At 39.1% G+C, this 20649-nt stretch overlaps 1 protein-coding gene and 1 pseudogene across 5 annotated transcripts in view; one reads left to right on the top strand and one right to left on the bottom strand.

Moving 5' to 3' along the window:
• Positions 1-20649, bottom strand: part of SRBD1 (S1 RNA binding domain 1) — a 385358-nt gene that overhangs the window by 355142 nt on the left and 9567 nt on the right. For all 5 annotated transcript variants that reach the window (XM_053200547.1, XM_053200548.1, XM_027072539.2 and 2 more), the window contains exons 4-7: positions 13642-14028; positions 5668-5834; positions 1967-2084; positions 527-665 (exon numbers count right to left, since the gene is read on the bottom strand). In XM_053200547.1, the coding sequence (XP_053056522.1) occupies positions 527-665; positions 1967-2084; positions 5668-5834; positions 13642-14028 (811 nt within the window). The remainder of the gene's footprint in view (positions 1-526; positions 666-1966; positions 2085-5667; positions 5835-13641; positions 14029-20649) is intronic.
• Positions 2291-2395, top strand: LOC113603310 (uncharacterized; annotated as a pseudogene).

Genomic DNA, 20649 nt, shown 5'->3' on the forward strand with positions numbered 1-20649 from the left:
AAACAGAGTATTTTAAAATATAGGACATTCTTTATAACGCTGGGATGTGAAAAAATTATTTAAAAAGGAAAAGAAAGCAATTATCTTAAAAGAAAAGGTTAGCAAAATTGACAAGATTAATAATTCAACTACAATAAAATTAAGATCTTCTATTTTCTTTCTATTTAATAGACAGCATAAAGAAAGTGAAAAGAGAAGTTACAAACTGGGAGATAAGATTTATAATACACATAACTGAGAAAGAGTATCTTAAAAAGTACTTATAAATTAATAAGAAAAGAGAAACAACAACACAAAATAAAAATGGGCAAAAGACTAGAACAGGCACTTCATCAAAAGAAGAAGCTGGATGGCTAAGCAGGAGGTATATGGGGATTTGTTTTATTAGAATTATTTATTCTTTATATGCTATAATATTCTTTTGTATAGTCATTACTTAATGAAATTTTTTTAACATAGTTTTCAAATTTGGAAAAAAAGAAAAAGAAAAAGAAACAAGGATGATCTCTTGAAGTAAAGCTGGTACCTTTTACACTGGGTTTAATGAAAGATAGCAGATTGAGCTGCCCTGGATTCTCAAGCAGTGTCCTGGCTGCTCCTTCTAATCCCAACTGCTTTGCTCTCTGGGCTTTAGTGCCTTTGCTCCCAGTTTTATATGGAGCTGACTGCAGGGGGAGGAAAAAAAAAGTCAGAAAATACACCACACCATTCAGTGTTAAAAAGCAAAAGTTAAAATTAAAACACACAATTAGAAGACATGGTGGGGAGGCTAAAGACATCCTTTTCTCAACCCTTCAGAGACAAATTAATACTAACCAGAGACTACTAGCTATACAAAGATGGTTGTTCCTCATCTGATTCTTTATACTTTTCTACACACTTGACACTAGGCATTTATTTGGATTCACTCATCTCAAAAACAGTGCCAGGGGCACCTGGGTGGCTCAATCGGTTAAGCATCTGACTTCAGCTCAGATCATGATCTCGAGGTCCATGAGTTCGAGCCCCGCGTCAGGCTCTGTGCTGACATCTCAGAGCCTGGAACCTGCTTCAGATTCTGTGTCTCCCCCTCTCTCTCTGCCCCTCCCCTGCTTGCACTCTGTCTCTTTCTCTCTCATTATATATTAAGTAAATATTTAATATTTATTTATTTAAAAAAAAAAACCTCAGTGCCTGGACAGAAAGAACTGTAAGGCCCTCTCCTCAACCCAAGGGAGCTCCTCCAAAAGCTGCAAATACACAATGCTTCCACTGCCTAAGGCACATTCACTCCTCAATCTGAGCCATCAGACTTCTCTGCCCACACACCTTGCTGAAAGTCGTAACCCAAAGAACCACAATGATCCCCTAATTACCAAATATACATCTTTCAGTCCTCACCTTGCCAAGCCTCACTGCTACATTTACTTAACTGCTGATCCTTACCTCCTTCTAAGACTCTCTTCCCTTGTCTTCCAAGATGTCATCATCTCCTGATTCTCCTCTTATTTCTCTGACCATTCTTTCCATGTCTCCGTCTTCGGCTCACCCTTCCTCCACCCGTGCTTCAAAAGTTAGTGTTCCTCAATGGTCTATCTTGACCTGCTTACCCACAAACTCTCCCTGAGTGAAATCTTCCATTCTCCTGGTTATCAATACCAACCACATGCTGAAGACGCTCACAGCTAGGTCTCCAGCTCAGCATTCCCCCTTAGGCTTCCCAATTCAATTCCATAACCTACTTTCATTTGCCCCCCACTTAACTGGAAATGCCTTGGAGACAAGGACTGCGTATCACCTATCTTAGAAAACACAAAAAAGCATTTGATAGATATTTATTGAATAAAGAATAAACACCTTGTTGAATTAAATAACGGTGGCTGATGATTTTAGCTTTTTATTTCCAGATCTTTTATAACTATAAAAAGATCCATATAATTATATACTTAGGTAGGTATTACATTAAAAGATTAAAAGAGTTTCTTACCACATGTTCTAGTTCTTCAAAAGTTTTACAGTTCAGTAAGGCTTTTAACAAGCACTCAGACATCTTCCCCTCCTTCTTAATTTTTTGGATTGTACTATGAACCTTCTTTGCAACAGCCCTGAAAATAAAAACTTTCATAATATACAAGACTTCTATGTCAAAACATCCTTTATGAAGCTGTCTCAAACTTACAACAAAGTTGTAGGGGAGATAAAAACATTTTCGCCCTCTGAACCATTTGAGGATAAGTTACCTTCACCCAAATACTTTAGTGTATGTTTTCTATAAACAAGAATCTCCTCCTATGTAACAACATAGCCATCAATCACTTCTTGGCCTTTTGGCTAAGATCAAGTGTAGTACAATATAGCCATCAAAATCAGGTAATGGGTATTGATATATTACTATATTCTAATCCTCAGACCTCATGTAAGTATCACCAAGTATTTCCATAATGTCCATGATAGTGAATTCAGTTAAGAGTGGGTTGTATGTAACTGCCATGTGTCTACAGTCTCCTTCAAGCAGAAACCGTATTTCAGTCTCCCCTTGATTTTTAGAGCCTTGATCCTTTAGAATGTTACAGGCCAGTTGTTTTGTAGAATGTCCTACACTTTTGAGTTTCTCTGATGTTTCTTCACAATTTGATTCAGATGGTCTATCTCTGGCCAGGAATATTGTAATACAGTAATGCCATGTTCTTATCACTACATCCTGTTAGGCAGCAAATAATTTTCATTTGTACTATTACTTATCACTTTAGATCATTTGATAGTGTCTGTGGGTTTCTCCACAATGCAGGCACTCTATTTCTCTGTAATTAAGTATTTTGTGGAGAGGTGCTCTGAAACTATTTAATTATTCCATTCCTTACTAAACTCTCAATTTATTCACTAATTTATTTATATCACCATGGACTCATGATTTTTTTATAATCCATTACTAACACTTATTTTGATGCTCAAATTGTTCCAAATTTGACCAGAAGTAACCTCTTCAAGCTAGTTTCTGTGTTCTTTTGACATGTCCCCATCATTCTGTGAGTACTTCCTTATTCTCTGGCACAAGATACTCCAGGCTTTTACTTTCTCTGCCCCGGCCCTGCAATCAAACGAATAGTACATAGAAACCAAGTTATGGGTGCTAGATGTGCTCACTGCTACTGGGTATCACCACTCAGGCTCAGCATGCATAACGCCCATCCATAACTGGTTTCTAAACACAGTTCTCCAATGGAGACAGCCAGGATACCACAGAGAAAAAAGCTGATACCAGGAATCGAAGTACAGGTAGGGGCAAAGGCACAGTTGTTCCACCACTTTATGATGATTTTGTACTGTGAATGTACAATCTTATCATTATATTTAGCAACTGAAATTGCTAAAATAATAGAAAAAAGTTAGATGACAATATACATTATTAGAAATGGTTGATGGAAAAAAATTAAATCTACTTATGAAAAAAGAAAAAAAAAAGAGAGAAGATGGTAAATTAAAGAGGAGGCACATGAGTTCTTCGATTACAATCGATGTATCTTTTACAATCCTGGTAACCCAAGACTATTTTCAGGGGCTGAAGCCCACCAGGGTCATTTTGACAAAAGGCCAATGAACTACTGGTCTTCATATAAAAAGGAGGAAAGGCATCTTTAGAGAAAATTCAGGAAGTTTTTCTTACTATCCATAATCAACCTCTTTCATTCACATTTTTAACAGAGACCATCAATAAAACATATTTTTTACTTTGCAATCTGGCATATATTATATACACATATATAATTTCATATATAATAAAATTACATAAACATAAATATATACAGTGAACAGTTATATAAACGTATGATAAACAGTTTCATAAAACACTATTTACTTTTACTACATAAACTGCGTCTTACATTTTCTATTCTTTATTTCATTTTTGTTAAAGTGGTAATGACCTACTAAATTAGTTTCACTACTCCTTTACTGGTAGCAATTAACAGATTGAAAAAGCAGTGCTCCAGGAATAGAAAATGCTGAGCTTAAAAAAAAATGAAGACCATAACTCGTTACCAAATCTCTATGTAATATAAAAAGATCTTCCAAGCCCCAGTCAATGCTCTCACTCACTCAGAGAACTATTCTTCTACTAATATTCAATATATTTCACTATTAATAGATACCCAGAGAATTAACTCTTTTGCAGAAGTTATTCGATAAAGAAAAAATAATAATAATCTTGACATAAAGTTTCCATTTGTTCCCCATACAACCAAATATTATTAGAATACCTTTAATTTTTGAAACAAACTATTCTTGCTTGTTTGTGACACTTTCCCCAACTTCAGATCCCCAAATCCTCAGATTTTCCTCATTACCTTGCCTTCACCTAAATAGAAAGCTTCAGAATTTATAAACTACTGGCCTTCTACATGTGGCCTGTAGATGGTTTTGTTTGACCCAGAAATTTTTTACATAAAAACTCAGATTAAGGGTTCTTTTAAAAAATAGGACAAGCTGTCAAACTGGGTAGACAAGTCTGCATGTCAGTAATCTGCTGGAGTAGAGGGGCAGCAGTTAGAAGTCTGGGTCTCCAGTTCATATCCCTTGATGCCTTATTATACTAACCTGGTCCTAGAAGACTTGAATCTGATTAACTAGTCATTTATACCACTGAGTTGGCTAATTGATTTGCCTCTCAATGAAATGTAACTCTCCACAATTAGCATTTTAATCCTCCTGGCACTAAAAGAAAGTCAACAAAAGATGTAGAAATAAATGCTAGTGAGTTGCAAGTTCCCCTGAAATCACAGGAAGGTCATTAGGCTTGTTGTAAAAATAACCTTTAGCACTTTTAGAATGGCTTGCTGGTAAGACTATATACCTTGTCATAAAGTTGAAGAACACACCCACTGATATCACAGTGGCTGGCATGTAAGAGATATGCAATAAATGCAGAAATGGTGAAGAGTGTTTTAATAAACTCTACTAAAAATTACAGTTAATCTGATAGTCTTTGTATGCTTATTTCTGAGTTATTACAGTAAGACCAGAGTAATAATTTTTTAAAGGGTGCTTTTCATTCTATAACCACACAAAACGTAAAACCCATTAATATCAAACTACCATGCCCTTTAAAAGAACAGAAAAAGGAAATAGACATATTTCCCACCAAACTCTATACTGCCAAAAAATCTCTCCATTTAGGGATTTTATAGTTTTAAGAGGGAAGTTTTAAATAAGCTGTTGAAGATTCAGACTAAAATGTACTTTTCATTTGTACTATTACTTATCACTTTAGATCATTTGATAGTATCTGTGGGTTTCTCCATGGTGCAGGCACTCTATTTCTTTGTAATTAAGTATTTTGTGGAGAGGTGCCTTTCTCCTTTTGTGGAGAAGTGTCCTTCCTTTGCCGTTATGCACAGTCATTTCTGAGAGAATATGAGGTCAAACTCTCAGGTGCACACTTTTAATGCAAAGCTCCTTTCTCCCCATGTGCACTCAAGCTATGCACAAACACTCCAGCAGAGGGAGTGCACACCTAAACAAGGAAAACAGCTGACTTTTCTGTCAGAAGATGACTATATTCAGACTATTCAAGAAAATAAAACAGCGTAACTGCTGAAATACGCTGCCATTCACTTCCTCACTGTTTCTCCTCACTGGCTCATGGGCTCTCTTTCCACTCACAGTACATTCATCCCTTCCCAGGTTTCTTACCGGAGCTCCTCTAGGGTTTGTCGAACTTCTCTCAAGGAATCAGCATCAAGGTTATTAATGAGTTCTTTTCGATACCGTATAATGAAGGGAATTGTGTTATCGTCATTAAAGAGACGAATAATGTTGGCACAAACCCAAAGTTCAATATTAGTTCTCTCAGATAAAACCTGCAAATTAAGGATACGTAGTTATTTAAAATTCTGAAAATTACACATCTATATTGTAACGTATGGTTTAAATATAGCATGAAATAATCGTTCTCCAGTCACTTAGAAACTACTTGCTGTGGTTTAAAAAAATACACATATGTACTGGCAACCATAAAACAGTCAGTTTACTAATTCAATAAAATCCAATCAAAGCCACTCTGTAAACAAGAGTTTCCTTCTTTCTTTTTTTTTTTTTGTTTCTTTCTTATTCCAGCCAACATCATCTTCCACCATAGAAAGCCTCAGGAATATTATGGCTATCTCCTCCAACAACACCTTCTCATTATGTAGCAGCCATGCGGCTTGAGAGCACTTGACCTCAACTCTACCTTCACAGCATTTTGTCCACAAATATAACACAGTTGTTTTATAACTGACAGCCAGACGGGCGCCCGGGTGGCTCAGTCGGTTAAGCATCCAACTTCAGCTTAGGTCATGATCTCACGGTCCGTGAGTTCGAGTCCCACATCAGGCTCTGTACTGACAGCTCAGAACCTGGAGCCTGCTTCGGATTCCATGTCTCAGTCTCTCTCTGTCCCTCCCCCACTCATGCTCTGTCTCTCTCTCTCTCTCTCTCTCTCTCTGTCAGAAATAAATAAAACATTTAAAAAAAATGACTTTTATAATTGACAGCCAGAGTGTGGCCAGAAAGATTAGTCCAGTCAGCATGAAGCTCAAAATCTAGGTTCAACTCCGGACCCAGGTACAATTTCTTCTTCTGGAGAAACACAGTTTGTACATGTTAAGACTCCTGAAGCTGAGGATGGCAGCGCTAAGATAATCGTGGAAAGACTGTTTCAGTGCAATGACCAAACTTTCTTATTATACAGGTTAATAAATCTTCTTTATTGCTTAAGCTAGTTTGAGATGGGTTTTCTCTTATTGCAACCAAAAGCATTCTAATCAATGTCCTCAGTATCGCTGTGTGTTCTCTATCATGACCATCTCATCTGTCACCAAGGAAGCAAACTGAACTTCTAAAATGTCTTTTCTTTCCTCTCGAGTTCCCTTTCTGCTAATATCATTATTTTATCTGAACCACAGAGCAGTTTTGTTTTCTATGCCTTCCACTCAGCCTCTGCATTACTGCTGATATTTCTATGCATTTTTTAAATGTTTATTTATTTATTTTGAGAGAGAGAGAGAGCGCGCGCGCACACATGCAAGTGCATGCAAGCAGGGCAGGGACGGAGAGAGAGGGGGAGAGAGAATCCCAAGCAGGCTCTGCACTGTTAGCACAGAGCCCAAGGCAGGGATCCACTCCCACAAACTGTGAGATCATGACCTGAGCTGAAATCAAGGGTGGGACACTTAAGCAACTGAGCCACCCAGGAGCCCCTGATTATATTTCTAAAACATAGACATAATGAATTCTGTATTTTTTTCTCTTTTTTTTCTTCTGAACACAGGCTCCAATGACTCTTATCTACCTACTGGTAAAAGTCCAGCCACTGTGGCACAGTTTTAAAATCCCTTCCCAAGTGTGGTTCCAAATATCACTATTCTAGGGGTGCCTGGGTGGCGCAGTCGATTAAGCGTCCGACTTCAGCCAGGTCACGATCTCGCGGTCCGGGAGTTCGAGCCCCGCGTCAGGCTCTGGGCTGACGGCTCAGAGCCTGGAGCCTGTTTCCGATTCTGTGTCTCCCTCTCTCTCTGCCCCTCCCCTGTTCATGCTCTGTCTCTCTCTGTCCCAAAAATAAATAAATAAATGTTGAAAACAAATAAAAACAAATAAAAACAAATAAAAACAAATATCACTATTCTAAAGGAGTAAACAATCTAGAAGGGAGAACAAACGTTAATGTAAATAAGTACAAATAAAACAGGATGTGCCAGTGATATAATGTTTTCAGAAAAGAGAAAGGTAGTCAAGAAAGACTTTCTCCAGGGGTAGTATTTCAGCTGGCCCTTTCTTAAAAGATAGGCCAGATTCTGAAAGATAGATTGGAGAAATGAAAATGACCAAAATATTCATTATTTTGGAACCATGTGATTGTTACAGCAACCTACGGGTTCCCACTACCCTAAACTACCTCAGCTACCGTTAACTGAAAGGGGCTCCAACTCAGTCCAACTTCCACATCTGGGTCATACTAGGTCCTAACAAATCCAGAAGCATCATATGTGTTAAGGGAGTGTATGCTGCTGCTTGTATAGATTTGCTCCTTGAAATTTAAGACAAGAGAACTCCCTCCATAAGCAGTCACCATGCTTGGGCCTCCAAATCACCCAATTTCTTCTGTCTTAATTTAGTCAAACGTTTATTTTATTTTTTTTTTTAATTTTTTTTTTTTAACGTTTATTTATTTTTGAGACAGAGACAGAGCATGAACGGGGGAGGGTCAGAGAGAGAGGGAGACACAGAATCAGAAGCAGGCTCCAGGCTCTGAGCCATCAGCCCAGAGCCTGACGCGGGGCTTGAACTCATGGACCGTGAGATCGTGACCTGAGCCGAAGTCGGACGCTCAACCGACTGAGCCACCCAGGCGCCCTCAAACGTTTATTTTAGCTCATGTTATATGCCAATAACCATACCAAGCCAGTGAAAATCAAATGTAAAAAACCAAGTCCCTCTTCCCAAGGAGCTTACAAGCTAGAAAGAAGACAGACAAGTTGAAATATAGTGTGATCTGTACTCTGACAGAAGCACATATGGATTGTTTTAAGAGCAAACGAAAGGTAGAAACATCTAACTCTGCAGCGATGGAAAAGCACCAAAGAGAATGAAAGTACCTCCAGGCAGCCAATAGGGGCAGGAATTCCAGGAAGAGAACAGCATATCAAAAGCCACTGATGAGAAACCACTGCACATTTTAACACTGCTGCAAGTTCAGGGGCGCCTGGGTGGCTCAGTCGGGTGAACATCTGACTTCAGCTCAGGTCATGACTCGCGGTTCGTGGGTTTGAGCCCGCATCGGGCTCTGTGTTGACAGCTCAGAGCCTGGAGCCTGCTTCGGATTCTGTGTCTCCCTCTCTCTCTGCCCCTCCCCCGCTCATGCTTTGTCTCTCTCTCTCTCTCTCAAAAATAAATACACATTAAAAAAAATTTTTTTTAATTGCTCTAAGTTCAGTAATGCTAAAATGTACAAGGGGTATTGAGATGAGGTGAGAAATGGAAAGGTGGATGGAGATAGGGGACGAATTCCATATAGGTTTGAACATTATTCTATACTCAACAGTAACCCACTCAATAATGATCTGCTCATTACTGAATTGCAGTTGTTGAGTCAATCCCCCTATGAACCCTGTGACATTTACGAGTCAATGAGATCTGTGGACTAGAGCAAGTGGCTCACAATGTGTTGTCCCCAAACCAGTAGCATAAGCATCACCTGGGGACTTGTCAGAAATGCAAATTCTTGAACGCCACCCAGATCCACTGAACCAGAAACTCTGAGTGGGGCCCAGAAATCTGTGTTTTAGAAGAACGAGGTGAACAACAAAGACATAACTAAAGGAGTTAAAAGCAGAGACCAAACCTTAGGGATAGGTAGGGGTAAGGCAGAGTACTATAGTTTTTACTTTTAAACTATTCACATTTACTAATATCTAATAATGTTTATAGTTAACTGGTGGATAAGACTGAGAGTAAAGTAAAAAGGAAGTCAGTCTCAAGATTTTTTTCAACCCTAACACTTAAATAATAGAAGCACCTTTTGTGACTGTCATTTGAAGCTAACACTTGAATAGGGCTTATTATGTTCTAAACATTTTCGCTTATTCAGCATTAATTCAAATTATATGATAGGTATTAGTGCTCCCATTTTAGAGACAGAAAACCTGAGGTCCAAAAAAGTTAAATTGCCTAAAGTTCCACAAGCTATATTACCTTTTCAAAAATCTGATATGTGCAAAGCAAGATGATTTTTTCAGGCAAAAATATAAATTAATCAAACATCCTCACTTCTCTTCCTGAATCCCACTAGAGATGAAACATGGTGCCTTCATACTGCCCTCTGGTGTCTAAAACTTCCAACAAAATGGACTTCTCCCAGTGTCCTGAGATTTACTTCTCCAAATCTATATGCCCATTCCCTCAGTTAAAAAAGAAAACATCTGGGTATCAACAAACTATAGCTTTAATCACCTGGGCAGCATCTACATTTTAAAAGAACATCTAAATTAAATTCAACCCTAATGAGAATTGAGAGATGCAATTTTCTACTCAAAATCATCCCCAAATCAGCAGTTGGACACCTCCTTTCTGAAAAGCTTTTGATTCCTGCTGTTCTCTTTACCCTGGTCTATTTATTTTTATTATATCACTTATTTTATCACACACAGGAGCTTCCTTAAAGACTGCAAAAGGAAAAACTATGCTGTTATAATCAATAGTGGTTATAGGAAAGACAACAGGAGACTGGAAAACCATATAGAGTACTGTAGGATGCTGGTAAGGTTCTGTTTCTTGAACTAGAAGCTTGTTACATGGTCACACTTTCAAATATTCATGAGCTATACACTTAAGTATAATTTTCTGTATACATACTTCAAAAAGTTTTTTTTTAATTTTTTAATGTTTTTTATTTTTGAGAGGGGGAGAGAGAGAGAGAGAGAGAGAGAGAGAGAGAGAATGAGTGGGGGAGGGGCAGAGAGAGGGAGACACAGAATCAGAAGCAGGCTCCAGACTCTGAGCTGTCAGCACAGAACCCGACATGGGGCTCAAACCAACGAGCAGCACAATCACGACCTGAGCTGAAGTCCCAGATGCTCAACCGACTGAGCCACCCAGGCACCCTTCAGTTTTTTGGGGTTTTTTTAAAGCCCATCACAAATACCAGATGAATTAAAGAAACAAAAAGGGCTAATTCCATTGTTGTACTGAATCTCTCCTGGAACAACAGGTAACCTAATGGGTGGTGTGTGCTTATGTGCAAAACTACAGTGAAAAAGCCAATTTAGAGACACCCACCTCCTTCCTGTCCCCCTTCTTTCCCCAGTTTTGTCATCCCATCATCCTGATCATTTCCTGCAAGAAAAATGGCTAATAAAGAGGGTTGGCTTGCTTTTCCTACCTAATTTAGCAAACTTTACTAATATATTATATGTGGCTGTTCTACTCACCTACTTCCAGCCCCCTCAAAATAAAGAAACTATATAATAGCAATCATCATTTTGAAGCATTTAATTTTTCTCAAAAATTGGTTGTAGTTAGTCACCTCTTCAAACTCTCATAAAGGTCATGGTGTTTATATTATATTTGCATAATGATATAATGTGTTTAACAAAAACCAGTTTCTGATAGTGACCACACATTTGTAGTTTTGGGGAAAGGGCTGAAGAATAGGTTGCTTCTGCTCAAGGGATCCAGAGATCCCCAAAGCCTGATTAAGAAATGGACACAAAGTATGTTTCTAATGAAGTCTATAAATAACTTAAGTACTTAAGTAATGGCAATGCAGTTTTCCGTCCCCAAACAAGATGGTGATGTCCTGAAAAATCAGTGGACTTTTCAGAGTTGAGAAACACACCACGAAGGGAAAAAAACAGAAGGTCATGGTGTCATGGTGGGCAGGAGCCATGGGGAACAGCACACAAAATGAAAGAAATATAAAAGACATTTCCCACATGTTCAATTAGTAATGATTAATAATCTCTATATAATTAATTTCCATTGACCATTCCTTACTAAGTATTTTTCAGGATTTCCCAAAGACCTTGGCCATATATTGTGTCCTGTGGCAGATAATATGCATATCAAAGCCATTTCAATGAGTCTGGTCCTCACCCACAGGTTCAAGGCCTTCCTGATCATCAGACTCAGCACTGGTCAATCTCACTCTTCTCAATCCCCTCTCCCCTAACACCTGCCACTGTTGTCAACCATGTTTGGAAGCAGGAATGCAGTGCCAAGATAAAATTATTCTCTGCTGCTTATGGGGGAATAAGAAAGGAATGAAAAAGATCCATATATATCACAAGAATTGTCTGAAAAAGTAACTCAGGGTTGGACAAGGATGACTACATCTGGTTAAACAAAAAACCCAAATGCAAATCACACCTGAAGTTCCCCAGGCAACCCCTAAACCCACCTAGAAAATGCTGAGCTTACTCATTGTCAGGGTGCTCAGTGAAGGTGGCCGCTGTAGCAACCACTTCTCCTAACTCACAAGCAAGGAGTGCCAGATTCCAAGGACACGCTTGTTTGAGCTGTCAAAAATCACTTCCGACAAGGGAGGGGAGGAGAAAACAATGCTTGGAATTGAAAGGAAAGAGAGAGAAGTGAGAAAGTATCTTCCTCAAGTCCTCATGGTTTTCCAATTTCTGGTTCAAGGCCTTTAGGAGACTTGATCACACTTTGTCCCTTACATTCTTTGAAAGACCTCGGTGTTCTTGGTAATAAATAAACTCCTTTCATTTTAAACTCATTACAAGTAGTTTTGTATTATTTGTAACCAAGAGACAACTGGGTAAGGCAGGACCATTTTCTTCTCTTTTTGTTACATAGATTAGGGGATGGGTGTGAAGCAAGGTACCACAGAGTAAGGAGCCCTTAATTTTGAAGAACTTACAACCACACTTCAAGAGACTTCATCGTCTTTGAAACCTTCCCCCCTCCCTCCATCCTGCTCACTGTCCACTACTAGAGGCAGATCTGTGTCAATAACAGAAATAAGCTTGTAAGTGTTAGTGAAAGGAAAGTGGGACATATCCACCTGTCCCTGTGAGTCTGGACTGGAACTAAGCAAGGAGTCTGCATTTTAAGAAAGTCTTCACATGAATCGGATACAGGTGGTCCATAAACCATCCTTTTAAAACATTTCTTTGTAGGCTTAAGTGAATAAAGATGGCATACAAAGGAGCCTAATTATACACTGTTTCTCCAAGAAACATTGAACTATTTTGAGGAACAAAGATGAGAAGAAAACTCTGAGGCAGCATCCTATTCCTTAGTGGACCAGAGAAAAGAAAAATCATAATTAAAAATTACTGGCGATGTTCGACTAATAGGTAATAGAAGAGACAGCATGGGTAAAAAAAGTTCCTCTGAAGAAAAAGGTAACCCACACACAGTCCCAGGCTGAGAAGCCAGCAGAGGCCCCAGGATGCAGAGCAGTAATTCACAGAAGCAGAAGAAGTTACATCAGAATCACCACAAGACAGGTAAGAAAGAGGGAGGTCATGCCCATCTACCCGGATGGGCACTGCCATAATTAAGTTTGAAATGTCCCCCAGAGTGTGTTGGCACACATAGAAGGTTGAGAACCACTCTTTAAAAGTCACTCTTCAGGTCTTCTCTGCCATCCCCAAAGCCAGTCAAGAAACTGGGAGAAGTCAATGGCAGCTCAAGTTGAAATTCAGATAGAATTTTCCTAAGAAATTTCTAGGCCTTGTTTATAGTATATTACAACATTACATTACGAGTTAGAGATGTACTAATGGCTAATGACCTAATCACTCACCTACTTTTACAGGGAAACACAGGCCAAGTTCAAAACAAAAACTTAACAATTAACTTTTGAAGGCCCAGTCTGTTGGTACAATCTCTCTATAAAGTGCATGTTCACTCCAACACCATGGCAGAGACCAACCTTGCCTGAGGTCATAGCTCATAGTTCAAGAGCTGGTGATGATGTGATGATGAGTGCTATAATACACAACGGCGTACCTCGGACAGGAACCAGTGCCCAAAGCCTCCGGAAATCACTGGCAAAACAAAAGAGAACTAAAAACTCCCAACCCTTTCCTTAGCCAGTGCCACTCCTATTTAGTGAAACAGAAAGGAATCAAATGAGCTAAAACGCCAGAAAGCAACTGCACATACCTGTACTATGTCCCAGTTCATTTCCACCTCCTCCTTAATATTGGTGGCATTTGCTGGAAGCCTCACAGGCTGCCCTTGGGGACATGTTTCCGTCTTCATTTTCTTTAAAGGGGACTGACCAAATGTAAAGTCATCTCCATTCTCTTCCTTCTTGCACGCACCTTCCCACATGGTGCTTGTGGATGGCATCTCTGCAGCCTCGTGCCCACTCTCCATGGTGCTGGCCCTGTTGCCTTCTTCATCAACTTTTAGCTTTTTGGTCCTCTGACCTGAAGGTGACTGAGCTGAATTTTTCCGTTTTGTCTTTGCTGTTTTCAGAGTCTGCACAGTATCCAACTTATTTTTTCTGTCTTCCAAATCAACATCAGCAATAGCCACAGAGTTATTCTATCAAATGGTAAATAGAACACATGAGAATTAAAAGAGAAAAACTGAATGCTCTGGAATATTATTCAGCAATAAGAAGAAACAAATTATGGTACACACAATAGCTTGGAAGAATCTCAAGGAAACTATGTTGAATGGAGGCGGGGGGGAAGGCAATTGCAAAAAGTTACACACTTAATAATTTTACATAATATTAATGATTTATGATTTATATAACATTCCCCCCAAAATTAGTGGTTACTGGGTGTCAGTGACTGGGGTAAGGGTCAGGAGACAGGTGGATGCAGCTACAAAAAGGCAAATATTAGGCAATACTAGGGATCCTTGTAGTGATGGAACTGTTCTGGATGGTGGATACACATAGGCATACATGTGATAAAACTGCACAGAACTAAACATACAGATATACACATATAAAACTGGAGAAATCTCATAAGATCCCTGGATTTTATCAATGTAAATATCCTGGTTGTAATATTTTACTATCGTTTTGCAAAATGTTATCACTGGAGGAAATTAAAGGGTACACGGTCTCTGTATTGTTTTTTACAATTGTATGTGAATCTATAATTATCTAGAAATAAAAAGTTTAATTTTTAAAAATGAGTAAAGGATAAGTTTACACGTGCTGGAAAAACCAAGATTTAAAACCTACAATCAAAAGTCAACTCTTTGGGGGAAAAAAGTAACACTCACACACTCATAAAACTCAACAGGCTATACCTGCCACCAATTTATGCAGAAGGCTAGGGAAGAGAAAACATGGCATGACAGCAGAGTAGTGCCAGGAGTTTTTCTTTAGGATGAGTCTGAGTAGCAGTCCACACTAGTGTTCAGGGGCTACTCTCTCAACCGCCCCCAGCCCTCGTGACAGCTCAAGTGTGAAGGAATGATACCTGGCATTCATTTTGGCAATGGAGTGGTAAATAACATATAGACCTTGCCTGTAAGGAGTTTACAATTTCACAAGCTAGCCTGTTTGGGGTTGCCTAAGTGATGCAGATGGCACAAACTCAACCAAAGCAAGAATTCCCAAACTATTTTTCAGTCAAAATCCAATTCTCTCTCCTTTATCAAGTATTTTTCCAGAGTTCCTGACTACTGAAAATACTGGAAACTACAATAAAGAGCACCCCTCCCACCACCTAACCTGGAAATGATGCAACCCTCTGGGTATTACATTTTTAGCTGCAACATAATGGGTAAGAACAGAGATACAAAAATAGAACAAGTCCTAGGTCCATAAGAGTTGATAATAACTGATCATATGACTTGACATAGCAAAAGAAAGAAGGTGTCAATCATACAGAGGGCTGTCAGCCACAGAAGAGAAGAAAAAGAGGAACTGTAAAAAGCAAATATGACCAGCATTCTTCTAAGCAAGGTGCAAGGAAGAGGAAAGCTTAGCATACAGATTCTGAGTATTTTGGTCCCAATGGTAAGATAGCCCTCCTGTGAGATGGACAGACCAGACTACCTTAGATATGTGCATTTAAAACATTTGATGTCATTGTGACAAACATAATACCTAGGCCACAGTAGGCATTCAATAGACCCAAAAGAATGGATTTATCTAATTCTCCCAATCTGAATCCATGCTCATCAAGTAAATTTCTGATTCTCATTTAAGTGCCTACTTACTTCAACCTCTGAGGAGTGATGATACGAGTCAGAAAAATGTCATTAATTATTAAACCACTCTTATGAGCACGGCTGATGTAAAACCACCCAAGAGGGATATACTGTTTCCTGAAATGCTGACAAAATCATGTTGCTAACTTAGAAACCCAGTTCCAGGGGCGCCTGTGTGGCTCAGTCAGTTAAGCATCCGACTTTGGCTCAGGTCATGATCTCACAGTTCATGAGTTCGAGCGCTGCTTTGAGCTCTGCACAGACAGCACCAAGCCTGGAGCCTGCTTCAGATTCTGTGTTTCTGTGTCTCCCTCTCTCTCTCACACTCTGTCACACTCTCTCACACCCTGCTCACACTCTGTCTCTGTCTTTCTCTCTCTTACTCTCTCTCTAAAATAAATCAAACGTCAAAAAAAAAAAAAAAGAAAGAAACCCAGTTCCATGACTTATATGTTACCCATGAGCAAGTCACTTAGCATTTCTCACCTTGGCTTTCTCATCTATAAAGTCAGGATAACAACAGCATCTGCCTCAAAGGGTTGTTGTGAGGATGAAGTAAGCTCATACAATTGAAGTGCTGATCATGTTGCCTCGCTAAGGGTAAGCACTAAAATATCTGTGAACACCACCACTACCACACCTAGACCACCTCCTAGGAGAGGGAAAAGGAAGCAGACAAAAAAAACGAAGAAAAAGTAAAATGACTAAGAGGAAAAGAAGAAAAGTCAACAGTCATAAAGACCCTTAAGGGTATCCTCTCTGGAGTCTTTGGGTAAGACTTACCTAGTGTTTCTCAGTGTTGTCCATGGACCCCTGGGGGCCCTGAAGCCCTTTCAGGGGGTCTATGAGATCCAACTCCATTCAAAATAACGCTAAGACATTATTTGCCTTTTTTTTTTGACATTCACCGATGGTACCAGAGCAACGGTAGCAACACCCAAAGGCAATGACACAAAGCAGTACTAGCAATCACCGTTCCCTTCACAGCCACACACTCAGAATAAAACAATGTTGAGTTTCACAATGCAGTTAAAAATTACTAATTTTTAAGGTTTCATTCCTTGAAAACACACCTCTTTAATCCTCTATGTTGAACTGGTCAGTCCACGTAAAGCACTTCTGCTGCATGCGGGTGCATACAGATGTGCACCGGTCGTCTGGAGCAAAGCTCTCCTGCACCTGTGTCAGTTGTGAACTGAACTGGCTTCTTTTTCCATACACCACCATGTTTACTTGAAATAATGACTGACAAGTTATGGATTTTCAGACTTGGGATCTGGCAGACATTTTCTCATAAATGAACTGAGACTGTCACTGTAAGGACACACCTGACATTTGCAACCAACAGTAAAATTCAATATTTAAAAGCGAAAATTAGGATTTTGAAAAATTTGTATACACTGTGAACTTGACAGCTTCCCAACACTGTGATGAGACTGGTGATTATATTAATAAACGTAACATTTTATCATCAGATAAGGAAAGATGCTAACATTTGGGAGATCTGCATAAATTAGTGAACCGATATTTTGCAAAAGACTGATATACTTTATGTCACATATACATGCATGGGTGAAAGATCCATCCAAATAACACAGACCAAAGGGCTTTAATGTAATCGTCTAAAAAAATTCATTAATTTGATTTCGGATTCCACAATGAAACAAACTTTTAAGAAACTACCATTTCCTAAGTTTTGGTACTGCATCGAATAAGAATATCCACATTTATCTGAAGAAAGCTTTTAAAACACCTCTCCCTTTTCCAAATACGTATCTGTGTGGAGGCGGGTGTTCTTTATACAATTTCTGTCATATTCTAGTAAGTCAGACATCTGCAAAAATGTAAAACAGTGCCATTCTTCTAATTTTTTGTACTTGGTTGGGAAAATATATACTTCTTTTTCACGAGAGTGTTAGTTGCATAATCATATAATAGGTTTATTATTTCTAAATTGACCAATATTTTAATTTCTCATTTTAATTTCTCATATGGTAAATATCAGTATCAAAAACCCACATAACCAAAAGTTCCTTGTGGTCATCAGTAACTTTTAAGAGTGTAAAGGGGTTCAAAGACCAATAATTTTGAGAAATGTAGATCTAAACTATCAAAAACATAGGGAAATATCTCCCCATTTTATAAGATTCTATAGCCTGTCTTAGTGACATACTCAAGTTTAACATGCCTCCATCAGAACATTTCCCTCCTTATATTCAACCTCAATCTTTGGCAGACTGAATAATCAAAGCTCATTCTCTTCTGCCTTCACTGGTTTTTTCAATCAGCCTTAACACTCCAAATGGTTGTTATGTAGCCTATGACTAAATCCAAGAAAAATCAGATCCCTCTTCTTTTTGCTGTCTCCGTAAGTAGTAAACTAAGGTAAAAACGTGGCTCATTGTGTCTTTTCCAGTCAAATCAGCAGGCCTTGGCCTTGCCTCGTGTTGTACTGTGTGAGCTTGTCAGAGAACTGGAGAGGGATAAGGAGTCAAGGGGACGCTTCTTAAAAATTAGACTTTAAAGAGCATTTTTACACTCTGTAGCAACTGAGCCACTGGAAGAAAAGTTGACAAGAAAAAAGGGGATGCCTAACGACACAGACCTTGATCCAGAGGAGATGGCATTGACAGCCCCAGCGGTGGGACTAACTCTGGATAGGAGGGATGACATTTCCTTCACTGTAACAGGACAGTGAACACAACTACAGCTAGCCTGGTTGTGAGACAACAAGAAGCTCCACATATTCTCAAATATGCAAAAGGCAATGTCATCAGCTGAGAGGGAAAGAGGAGGAAGAAATTTAGGAAGTTGAAGAAAAGAGAAAAAATTGGAAAAACAAATCTGCCAGAGAAAAAAAAAATGAGTCTACCAGGTATTTTTAGTGTAATTTTGAGGTCTGAGATTATGAATTTAAAGGAAAACAAATTAGGTCCAGGCCATTTTCAGCAACAGTCAGCTGCTCGGTGCTGGCAGAAGAGAGGCGATGGCTCACCCAGTGTCAGGTTTGATCAGCCACGTGTAATTGAAGGCAAGAAGGGCAAAACTGGTGTGACTAATAAAAGGTGATTTAAATGAGACACTATGTAGTCTAGACTAGGTAAGGGAGGAAAAGGGCTGACTGGCAGTGATCTGTGATGCAGATCTGGGTCATGGCTCTCAGCCCTGGCTGTCCACAGAAGTCACCTGAGGAGCTTTAGGAAAGTAATACCAGGGATGCTCAGGTTAACCCCAATTCTTTCCAGGCTTAACTGGTCTAGAACAGGGGCTGTCACTAGAACACTAGAGTGACCTTGTCACTGACATTTTTTCGAGTTCCACAGGTTGAGAGCTACCAGCGAGAAGTTGTGTCAAGGCTATAAAACAGTGGCAGTGAGAGTACCTAAACAGGGAGCTGGGAGTACAGGAAATGGTGAGATAGTGCCCCAAAAGTGGGATGGCTGAATAAGAATGCCAGTGGTAACAGTTTCTAATGATGACAGGATTCAGGCTGAGTTCATGAGAGGGGTGATAGAGGCAGAGAAGACGAAACAGTCCCTGGAGATGAGGAGGTCAAAGAACCAGGAACATAGGGCATTAGGGAGCTCATCCCAGTGAAGGGGAAATCACTACAAACAATGGCAGAAGGTGGCAAAGAGAGATGTGAAGTAGGAGCTGAGCTAAAGTCTTCAAAAAACAAAGAGGAGTGGCCAATGGGTTGGTCAATGCCAGCAACACAGAGAGGAAGACACTAAATAATGATGAATTTTGTCTATGATGTTTAGTAAAAACAAAGTTATCAGCAGGCTACCAATTCTAGCTCGACCCAAAATAAGGTTTTCAATTACTTTGTTTGGTGGTGGCTAGAGGAGCAAAATGCCAAATCCAATGAAATGAAATCTTCTAACATGCTAAAAGTACTTTCACTGAGGTATAAAACGTGAATTTTGACAATTCTGGAAGAAATTCTAAAAACTTCCCAGAATGTTTCTTATTTTAAATGTAATTTTTTTAAATCTCTGTTTATTTTTGAGAGAGAGAGACAGAGTGTGAGCGGGGGAGGAACAGAGAGAGAAGGAGACACAGAATCCGAAGCAGGCTCCAGGCTCCGAGGTATCAGCACAGAGCCCAACACGGAGCTCGAACTCATGGATGGCAAGATCATGACCTGAGCCGAAGTCGGACTCTTCACTGACAGAACCACGCAGGTGCTCCCCAGAATGTTTCTTAAGTGAGAGACTTTCTATTTGAATTCTCTTTTCCCCTTATACATATAACTGAGCATCATTGAAGGATCAAGAAATCACCATGACAAGGTTTCTTAAACTGTAACTTCTTGAACCATACTTTAAAATTTAGAAGACAGGCATGGGAAGAGAGCGTTCATAACTTTTATCAGATTCTCAAAGGGTTTATGACTCTAATACCAACAACCACTGAACTAAGAGATATTTCATAGGTTAGGCAATCAAGCTACCTTTAAGTAAAGCCATGCCATGCTTAATGAAAAAACCTCCAAATTCTGCCAACGAGATGATATAAGTCAATACTTTCTCAGCTATAGGTAATGCCCATTTTGCCCATTAAAAGTGTGTTCAGTGAAAAGTTTGTATGCAAAGATGAAGAAACAGAGGATAATAGGAGAAAAGACTGATTTAAATAAAAGCCCTATCCAAGGGCACAGGAAAGTACAATGTAATGTCCCCAACCATACATAATAAATATGTCCCTGGAAAGTCAGGCTTCTGTTACATATTAAAAGAGTATTCTTTCAAATGTACTATGGAAGCAGTTATTTAAAGGAATATCACAGAGAATGATTTTGGAGATGCATTAATTTTTTTGTAATGCAATAAAGTCTATAACTTATTTTTTGGCTTTTTTTTTTAATCCAGATTGGTAGAGATATAGTGTTTGCTTATAGCAAAAAATATGTCAGTTGATTAATACCCTTTCCATTCCAATACAGTGGATCTGATGATAAATACTATTAAGGCCCACAGCAGAGAA

Source organism: Acinonyx jubatus, chromosome A3 (genome assembly GCF_027475565.1).
Source record: "Acinonyx jubatus isolate Ajub_Pintada_27869175 chromosome A3, VMU_Ajub_asm_v1.0, whole genome shotgun sequence".
In the NCBI taxonomy this organism is placed as follows: domain Eukaryota; kingdom Metazoa; phylum Chordata; class Mammalia; order Carnivora; family Felidae; genus Acinonyx; species Acinonyx jubatus.